The 9717-nt window shown below is 64.0% G+C and overlaps 1 protein-coding gene across 2 annotated transcripts; it reads right to left on the reverse strand.

Annotated features, from left to right (window-relative positions):
• Window positions 1-314: 314 nt before the first annotated feature.
• Window positions 315-9434, reverse strand: CYGB (cytoglobin). Of its 2 annotated transcripts, none has more exons than XM_012778901.2 (4): window positions 9017-9434; window positions 4405-4636; window positions 3875-4050; window positions 315-1571 (listed from the first exon to the last, which is right to left on the reverse strand). In XM_012778901.2, the coding sequence occupies exons 1-3, from the start codon at window positions 9157-9159 to the stop codon at window positions 3883-3885; spliced, it is 543 nt and encodes a 180-aa protein (XP_012634355.2). In that variant the 5' UTR covers window positions 9160-9434; the 3' UTR covers window positions 315-1571; window positions 3875-3882. The 2 variants fall into 2 exon arrangements, with proteins under 2 accessions (XP_012634355.2, XP_012634354.2); XM_012778900.2 differs by having other exon boundaries at window positions 3887-4050; window positions 9017-9427.
• Between the last annotated feature and the right edge of the window lie 283 nt (window positions 9435-9717).

Consider the following 9717-nt stretch of genomic DNA (forward strand, 5'->3'; position numbering starts at 1 on the left):
CCTTGAATCTTCCTCACTTGTCCTATCCTGGCTGGGAGATTTCCAGAACAAAATCTTAAAAGGCCCCTGACTTTTTAGCAAGTATAGGCACCCCCACCCTCCCACAAAACCCAGCTTCCCGTCTGCTGCCCTGGGCTCCTGGTCAGACAGGAGAGGGGCCCACGGCCGTTCTAAGCCACAGTTTAGAGCAGCTGAGACACAGGGGAGGGGCTGCTCTTGGGGGAGACCTCAATAAAAAGGGCCGAGTCCAGAACCAGGGAAGGGAGACAGAGGCGGGGGCAAGTGGCGGGAAAGACCGAGTGAGTGTGCACAGGTACAGCAAGAACGGGTCTGTTTAATGACACAGCGGGGTCTGGTTACAAACATCAGGATCTACAAAAGGACAGGCAGTTACGTGGATGGCTGCATGGGGATGGGACAGGGGGCGGGGGACACAGGCACAGTAGCCACAGCAGCAAAACATCCTTGAGGACGACACACGTGACCAAGGGGCACACGTGGGGGGTCCCTGGCAAGGCTGACGTGGATGGATGGACAGAGGAGGGGGCGGGAGGGCAGGGTGCTCGGCCCCCAGCACTGAGGGTGAGACCCGGGCATCGATCGATCGGGTCCTGTCATCCAGCTGCCGGAGCAGCCTGGATGCCCCGGGGCTGTCTTCATGGCAAAGGCAGGTGGAGCTGCCATTTGAGGTTTCTTTACTAAGTCCCCTTCCCCAGTGCGGCCACCCTGCCCTGAACTTCTGGGCCCCCTCTGTCTGCCTTGACCCATGCTGGGGCGACTCAGTGAGCCAGATCCTCCCAAGGAAAGGGGGGAGCCAGAGCCTAATGCCTGGGGGCGCAAAGCAGGGGCGAGGGGAGCTGGTCAGAGAGAATGGGCTGGGTTTTGCGGGCAAGCCGGGGGTCACCCCAGCCCTGTCCATCCAGGCCCAGACCTGCTCTGCACTGCTGTGGGGCTCCGTCCTCCGCCAGAACACTTGGTTCTCTGCTCGCCCGGGACCCCTCCCTGCCCCCCCCGCAGGTGGGCAGACCGAGGCTTCCTGCCCCGCAGATGCACAGTATAGATATGTCCGTGTGTATATGTGCGTACATGTTTATATAGAGACTGTATATAGAATATGTCTGCATATACGGCAGATGTGCGCGATGCTCTAGGTGGTGACGTGAAGACCTGCATGCTGGCCGGGCACATAGAAACGGGGCTGGTCTACCCCGGGGCGACTGCTGTCCCCGCTTCCCGCCCGCGGACCAGCGCTCAGCTAGGTCTCTCTCTAACAGTGAGTAGAAAAGCTAAGAAGAGCGGGCCCCGCCTGCGAGGAGGAAGGGCCCCCGCCCGCCGCGCTGGGTCAGCATCCGGGCAGCCAGCGCCACCTCCCGGCAGCTCCAGGGGGACGGTGGCGTGGCAGAGGCCTCCTTCCGGGAAGTCGAGTCAGGGATTCCTCCAGCTTCCTTGGCACCCAGAAATAGAGGGTCAAGGAGGGTCTTCAGAACTCGGCCTTCTGCTCAAGGTGCTGCCAGGGAGGGGGGAGGAGGGGGGGGTCCTACGGCCCCGAAGAGGGCAATGTGGCCGGTGGGCTGCGGGCGAAATAGGAAATAGAGGTAATAGGTTACGAGGGGCTGGGAAGGAGACCAGGGAGACTGGGGGGCCAGGGAGAGGGATCTGGGGGTGGCGGGGCAGGGGCTTCCTGCTGGGACTTGGCACAGTGCAGAGGAAAGCAACCGTTAGACCGGAGTCCTAGGTCCCCCTCCTGCCGTAGACCCACTGAGTGGCCTCAGGCGAGTCTGTGGCCCGTCTGCGTGAGAATCGAGTGACATAAACTGTAGAAGTTCAAAGTGTTTCACAAACTGCAAAGCACCATACAAACGGGAGCTCTTTTCCTACTAGATCTGAAATGTGGTGCCTTCTGTCCGGCCTCCCACCTCCCCTGGCCTCCCGTCCGTCTGTCCAGGGTCCCTGCACGTGGACTCTCCACCCTCCCGCCCGCCCTCGCAGAGGCGCACACGCCCTCACGCAGAGACGGCTCCATAAACAGCGGCGCCGGCCCACCGCCGCTGCCCTGATAAGACAAGCTGGACGGGGCCTTCTAGAACTCTGCTTTGTAACTCCATCCCAAATGGGTGAGCCCATTTGGACCCCGATAGTAGGTTGGGTCTGCAGGCCCAGGCCAGAGAGACACTCCTTCTTGGAACCCATGCTCCTGGGGGAGTGGGAGCGGCGTTGAGGGGTGCAAAGGAATGAGGGACAACCCCAGGACCCGACAGCTGGGAGGGAGGCCTGCGTGGGAGGCAGCTGGGCCCCAGCTCCCCCCTTAGCCCATTCAGCCCACAAGGAGCAGAAATGGGGTGGAGGAGCAGACGTGGGCAGTTTCCACACGCTTGGGGTTAGGAGAGCTCTAAGTCCCTGGGGTCCCGCTGGGGCAGAGAGGGGCGGGGCGGGGCGTCGCCTTAACCATGTGTTTCTGATTCACTGGGGCTCGTGCCCAGCCAGCTCTCTCTCCAGCTCTCTCTCCGGTCCCTCCAGGCCCCTATAAAAAAGCCTTTTTCTCTAGAAGCAGGAAGTCTTGTGTCCTGGCTGTAAACAAATTCTTCTTTGGCGGCAGAGCCTGCCCGGGAGAGGGGTGGGAGGGCAGGCCCCTCCTCTCCCCGGCCCTCCTCTGCCCCTGGTTCCTCTGGGTGACAGCTGGCAGGTGAGGGGTGGTAAGCCCAGCTTTTCAGGCTCTGCCAGTGCCCTCCTCTGGCAGGTAAAAATCTCTGCCTATTTCCTGTCTACTCCAGGGTCTGGGATAGGCCAGCTGTGCACATCTGGAGCTGGCCCGGCTACAGCCAGCGGTTTCCGAGGACTCCACTCTCCCGGGGTGGTGCCGATGCGGGGGAGGGGAGTGGGAGCACTCCAGGCCAGTGCAGTCACAGCAGGAAGGGCAGCTGGCCCGGCCTACCCAGCTGCCCTGGGGCGGGGGGAGGCCCGTAAGCAGGAGTCCGGTAGCCCCGGGGGCCCGTGCAGAGCCCAGGAGGAGACGCAGCCTCTTCCATGGGAAACTGCTGGGAATGTTTCTCTACAACGCGTGTCCTGAGCCGCTGGCTGACCCCTGGTTCCCATTCCCGCCCCCGCTCCTCTCTCTTCCTACTCCAGCCCTGCCTCCACCCCTCCATTCAGCTCCCAGAACCAGCCGCCCCTTGGGGGCCCGGGGAGGCGGGAGTGTTCCCAGCTGTCACGTCTGGGGGTAGCCCTCCCCTCCTGCTCCAAGTCCAAGTCGGCTGGAGTCACTGAGGCCGGCCACCCTCCTCGAGCCATCTCTGGGCCCAGAACTGGAAGCCCGGCCTCCGGGTCAGCCTGCAAGTAAACAATCCCTTGCTAGTGTGCGTGCGAGTGACACCCATGTAGGTCCTGCCTGGGCTTGGGCATGAGTGTGTGTGTACGTGTCCTCGTGACCCTCCTGGCTCTAACCCTTGCTGAGGCAGAGGGCGGGTAGGAGCATTGGTCAGCGCCGGATGAAAAAACAGCACCGTGTAATTGGTGCCCAGGGAGGAAGTGGCTGGGGCTGGCCCGGCCGCCTCGGAGCCTCATGGGCTCGCCTTCCCACCAGGAGCCTCTGGCGCCTCTCTGCCTGGGCAGCTGTGGCCGTGGGGGCTCCGAGCGCTCCCTTGCTCCCTGTTGGAGAATCTGCTGAGACTCCCGGCCCTGGGCAGCCAAGAGCGGACCCGGCCTGAAGTCGGGGAGAGCCGTCTCGAAGGCCCTTTCCTATCGCGCCTGTTCGTAAATGTCAGATCCCTGCCCCAAGTGTTCCTGCCCTGGTGGTCAGCCCCCGGGCCCCAGGAGAGACGGGAGACCTGGGGGACAGGAGAGGACATGGCAGGGAGGCGGCCCGGCCCACCCTCACCCGCCTCCTCACGTGCTGGCGTTGGGGACCTGCTGTACCCAGCCCACTTCCTTGTAGGCAGCGGTCACGTGGCTGTAGATGAGGCCGCGCAGCTTGGTCCAGGCCCTCTGCGTCTCGGGCGGGAAGTCATTGGCAAATTCCTCGGCGATCACCTCCAGAATGACGCCAGAGAGGATCTGGGGGGCGAAGGGGGAGTGAACGCTGGGCGCCCTGCCCCTTCCCGCAGCCCCCAGGACCCCTGTGTCCTGCCCGTGGCCAAGGGGATCATTCGTAACACAACAGCCTGGCAGCTTTGGGACCAGACTCTCCCAAGACAAGAGTTGCTCTGGACCCAGCCCCTCCGTCCGGCCGCTGGGCACTGCCCCCCTGCACAGCCACTCCAGGGGAAGAGGCCGGGCAGCCCAGCGGTCACCTCTGCTGCCCAGGGAGGCCCCCCACCTACAGGCTGCAGGTGGCTGGGGTGTGGCCCTGGGGGCTCTGGAGCAGAGCAGGGTGGGCGGTGGGGCTGCAGCCCCCATCCAGCAACTTACCTTGAAGTACACAGGCTCCACCTTGTGCTTGAGGGCGTGGGCTTTGCCCACGAGGGCGAGCACAGAGGACACCTTGTCGGGGTCGTGCAGGTTCTCCACCACCGTGTTGAGGGCCCCCATGACCCGGCAGGCGTGCTTCCGCAGCTGGGGGCTCCGCTCCATCTCCAGGGGCTCCTCCATGTGCTTGAACTGGCTGAAGTACTGCTTGGCCGAGGGGAAGTTCACAAAGAACCTGGCGGGACGGGCGGGGTGGACACTGAGTGTGGGGGCTCCCTTGGGCCCCACCCTGACGTGGCCAGGACGGTGGCGGGGGCTGGGGGCTGGTGTGGCCCTCCGGCATGGACATGGCTCTGTCCGAGCTGCCTCGCACACGGCCCCTCCCCGGCCCCCCACCTCTGCGGGCCAGGCGTGCTCAGGCTGCGCCTCCTCTCCCAGGCTGGGCCTCCCCTGCTCCTCGCCTCCTTCCCAAACCCCACACGCCCCGCACAGCCCAGAGGGAAAGAGCGTGGTCCTGGGGTCACAGGTGTGTCTGGACTCGACTGATTTCCCCCTCCAGTGCTGCTTCCGTTAGGTCACGCTCATGCTCAAAAACATTCAGTGGCTCTCCGTGGCCTGCCAGACAAAGTCAAAACTCCTTAACCAGGCATTCTGGGCTCCTTGCAGACTGCCCCATACACACTGCTCCAACCTCGTGTCCGCGTTCTTCCCTACGCTCAAGCCATCTCTGTTCCAGCCAAACAGCCAGCGTCACTGGCCATTGTTAAAACATTCCCGGGGGTGTGGGGGGAGTGCACACAGTGGATGCCTTCCTTACTCAGTCCTTGTGTCAGACTCGCCTCTCCCTGAGTCCCCGGCCTGGCCCGGCGATGCCGTTTCCCCTCAAGGCCATTAGTGCCACTCAGGTACCACTCCCTGCCAGCCTTTCAGCCTGCCAGGCTGGATTCCAAACCCAGCTGCAGAAGCCAGGTCTCACTCTGACCCCCTGCCCTGGCCAGGGCCCTGCAGTGTGCAGAATGACGGTGACATTGGTACCTCCTCTCCCAGCCGGGGCTGGGCGACATAGGAGACCCATGCATGGACTTGATCCTCAGGAAACGTGGGGAGTGTCTTGGACCTATTTCTTTTGAGGTTGCTCCACACCTTTGGCGCGTGCCCCTCTGCGTTCAGAGAGCTGATGATTTGCCGACCCAGCCCTTTGGCCGGGAGTCGAGTCTCAGATGTGAGAGCCGGAACGGATGCAGAGAGAGCATCTGGCTGGGCCGTCCCTCCCGGTGACCCAGCTGCCATTGGCGGGGGAGGTTCGGACGGTGACCGGGGCACAGTCCTCGTGGAGACTTGGGAGGGCCCCTCTCAGAGGCCAACTGTGACCTTGGGCAAACCACTTCCCCACCTCCCTGTCTGCAGAAGTGTGAGAGGAGCCCCTGCCCCTGCTGCTCCGCAGATGCTCCGGTGGGGACAAGTGAGGCAACGGGTCTGAAAATACATTGTTTTTTTCTCTTAGGAAGCATCGTAACGAGGGACAAACGTGAGAAACCCTGTCCGAACTTAGATGAGCGTGTCAGACTTTGGGGATTTTACAACAGCAATAAAAATAATGACGTGTATGTGCCTGGCATGTGAACGTTTGCAAAGCACCTCCACCGCTGTTATTGCATTCAACTGCCACAACTAAGCAGGTATTGTGCCCATTTTACTGATGGGGAGACAGCAGGGAACATTTACGGAGCGCGTAGTATACGCTCTCACTAAGCCTTGCGATGCGCTCCTGAGGTCGGTGCTGTTTCTGTCCCCATCTAAGGGTTAGCAATGGACGCCCGAGGTTGCCTAATAAAGGGAGGAGCCCAGGCAGCCCTGCCTTGACCGCTTCCCCATCCTACCTGGAGAGACCGCTGTGCCAGGGGGACGGTGGCTGGGACCCAGGTGAATCTCCTGCCCCCACACGGAGCACCAGGTTATGGCCCTGAGGAATGGCAGTCCCAGGGAGCCCCCACTTCTGGGCTGGGGAGCCGGGCCCCACGTGCTCTGCTCCCTCTTCCTGGCTTCCACTCCCACCCCCGCCCCTCCCCTCCGTGTTCCCCCACCCCGCCCCGTCTCAGCCTGTGCTGCCAGGGAGAAGCCTCAGCCCTGGGGAGTTTCTCAGCTCCCAGAGGCATCTGGGCTTCCAAGAGAGCCTGAAATAGGCTTGTCTGAGTGCGAGGGGGAAGGTGTCAGAGTTACAACCAGGAGGGAGGGTGGGTGTTCCCTCTTGGTCGCCTCCCTGGCAGGGAGTGGAAGTGTGGGGTCTGCCTCGACCCTGACCCCAAAGGTAACTCCTCCACCCCCACCGACTTCTCCAGGTGGGGGTGCTGGGGGGGAGTGCGGGGTGCGGCTGGCTCCTCCCTGCCCCCCAGGCGGACACGGGCGGCAGGGCCTGGCCCAGCGCAGAGGGCCACATGAGAGCGATGGGTCAGAGGGCTGGACGGGTTTCAGGCTCTAGCTGGGGCCTTGTCCTTGAGGACATGTGTGTCGTATGTGGGAAGAGAGGGCACTGTGACAAGACTGATGGGCCCAGGATCCCGGGAGGGACTTTGGGAGCCCTGAGAGGCTAATCGGTCCTGCCCTTACCTCCCTCTCCAGCCCTCCCCCACTGGCCAGGCCCTGGACAGGCGGTGGCGGCGGGAGGAGGGGAAAAAGCAAGGAAGGCTGTGGGACTTGGGGCTGAGACTGTGCTGGGCCGGGTTGTCCCCCCTGCCTGGGCTCCAGTCAACACAGAGGTGGGGTCAAGTGCAGTGTGGCAGGCTAGATCTAGCTGCTAACTCAAATCTCAGGTTTTTGTGGGCCTTTCTCTGAGCACGGAGCACGTTGGTAAACACCTCCCCCAGCCCAGGCCCAGCCGCCTCTAAGAGTCAAGAACAGGGAGCCAGAGGGGGTGTAGAGGGAGAAAGAAAACCCCACCAAGAGCTCAGACTACCGAGAAACATCCCTGCCCTCTGTTTTTCCTCTGCACCCCCCACCACCCTGTCCCATTCCTGGGGAGGTTCCGGGGCGCCCGGGAGATGGATTGTGAACACATCCTCCACATATCCTCACGGGTAAATGGCAGGGGTTGGGACAGAGAACCTCCAAGGTCCTGCGGACCCTTGGTTCCCCTTGGTGACGCACATGTGCACCCCGGGGCCTGGGGCCTGTTGTACGACGCACATGGCCGGGAGCGGCCCTCCGAGGACCGGTCTGGCGCGTCGTGACTGCGCTGCCCACTGTGTGGTGTGCGGGTGCTCCCACGTGCGGACCTGGGTCCCTGAGTGTGTGGGGCTTCAGGATCCCAGTCCCCTCCTGAGTCCCTGCGCCTCTCTCTGGACGCCCCCCCCCCAGGCTGTGTTTCTGGGCCTGGGAGCTGCCGAGGTAGCTGCCCCTTCCCCAGGAAAGCTCCGCTAACTCCTCAGAAGTGCTTCTTGCTCTTTTTCCTCCAAAATCTGTTTCTAAGTTGGAGGAATCAGGGCACATCAGTAGGGAGCTGGGTAGGTCCCAGGCTCGGGAGAGGCAGGGCTGGGGGTGGGGGAAATGGGAGCTGCAGACGGGCGACCTGGGAGCCAGGCGTGCACCGAAGCCGTCCTTCCAGAGGCCAGGTTTCGCCCCATCTTCACAGAACAAGACCGCCCCGCGCTGTCCTAGATTTGACAGCTTCTCTCTGCCAAGGACAGGGGCCTCAGGGTGAGTGTGGCCTGGGGGCCCTCCGCCCGCACCCCGGGGACCAGCACGTGTGGGAAGAGCACGCGTTTGTGGCTAGAGTCAGTAAGTCCTGGTGGGGCTTGAGGACAGCGACTATACAGGAGTGGTGTGTGTGCACCTGTGTGCAGGTGTGTGAATAAGTGTCTCTCTGGGGGTCCCTCAGAGGCATGTGCTGCCTGAACGAACCCTGAGCCCAAGACCCCTTCCCAGGTGGGGGTTTCGGGGCTGGGCCCTGCCTCCTGAAGCTTCTCTTCTCCCTCCTCCACCAAACTCACAGGGGCTGTATCCTCGGGGACTGTTTGCTTCTCCACTCACCTGTGCCTCACCTGGGAGCTCCCTGCTGGCCCACCCTCCTGGCAGGAAGGCGGCAGCTGGGAAACCCGACCGAGCTGGTCTACTCCTTCCGACCTCTACTCTCTTGCTCTCTGCTCTGTTCTTCCAGGAGGTTTTGAACAGGGGAAGCGGCCGAGCTGGAGAGAGGGGTCTACTCTTTGTCCCCCTTCTTGGCTAAGCCTCAGTTTTCTTGTCTCTAAAATGGGGAGCCCCCACTGCCCCCTTTGAAAGCCTGGTAAAACGTGCGCGCCTGACGGCTTGGCGGGTGGCTGGGGTCTCTGGTAAGGAGGGAACGGCCGCTGAGCGAGGAGTTCTGAGGGAGAGGAGAGGTGCCCGCCCGCATCTGCTCCTAGTTCCTAGTGAGCCCCGCGCCCCCGGGGCCAGGAAAGCTTCCACGGGGGCTGCGCCCACCCCAGGGCGCCGCTCGCTGCCCGTGCCCGGCCAGCCCCGGCCCGGCCCGATCGCAGCTGGGGAGGTGGCGCTGAGCTCGGACCCGGGCCCAGCCTGCTTCTGCCGGGAGCCGCCGCCGCCCTCCCTGCCCTGGGCCCGGCCGGGCTGGGGCGACACCTACCTCACCAGGATGGCCACCCCCACGTCCTCGCAGTTGGCATAGAGCCGGGCCCACGTAGCCTGCACCGCCTTCCTCTCCGCCTCGGACAGCTCCTCGCTCCGCTCCCTGCGCTCGATCTCCATCTCGCCCGGCACTTTCTCCATGAGCGGCTCCGAGCCCAGCCCGGCTTCGCTCGGCGGCGGCGGCGGCGGCGGGCGCGGGGCGCGGGGCGCGGGGCGCGGGGCGCGGGGAGCCGGGCCGGCTGCGTGCGCGGCGGGCGGCCGAGGGGTAGAGCGCCGGAGGGAGGGAGCGTGTGTCTGTGCGCGCCGGGTGTGTGTCTGTGTGTGTGTGTGTGGTGCAGGGTATATGTGCGGGGGGCGGGGGACCGCGAGCGGGGGGCGGAGATGTGGTCTGCTGAAAAAATGTTTAAAAAAATAAATCCGCTCCAAACCCCCAAGCCCGCGTCGGTGAGCCAATTCCCGCAAGGTGAAGGCTGGGCGGGGTGGGGGCTGCACGGCTGCCGCCCGCCCACCGCAGGGCCCCGGCGGAGTTGGACGGCGGGGCGGGGCTGGGGTAGGTGTGGCCGGGGTGCTGGGGGTCCCGGGAGGAAGGGGCGGTCGCGCGGCGCCGGGCGGCGCGGGCAGCACAGGAGTGCGCCCGGCTGGTGCGGGTCTGGGGGCACAGGGTCCCGGCTCCTGCTGCGTGCGGTGTCAGGGGTGTGC

Source organism: Microcebus murinus, chromosome 18 (assembly GCF_040939455.1).
Source record: "Microcebus murinus isolate Inina chromosome 18, M.murinus_Inina_mat1.0, whole genome shotgun sequence".
NCBI classification, from domain to species: domain Eukaryota; kingdom Metazoa; phylum Chordata; class Mammalia; order Primates; family Cheirogaleidae; genus Microcebus; species Microcebus murinus.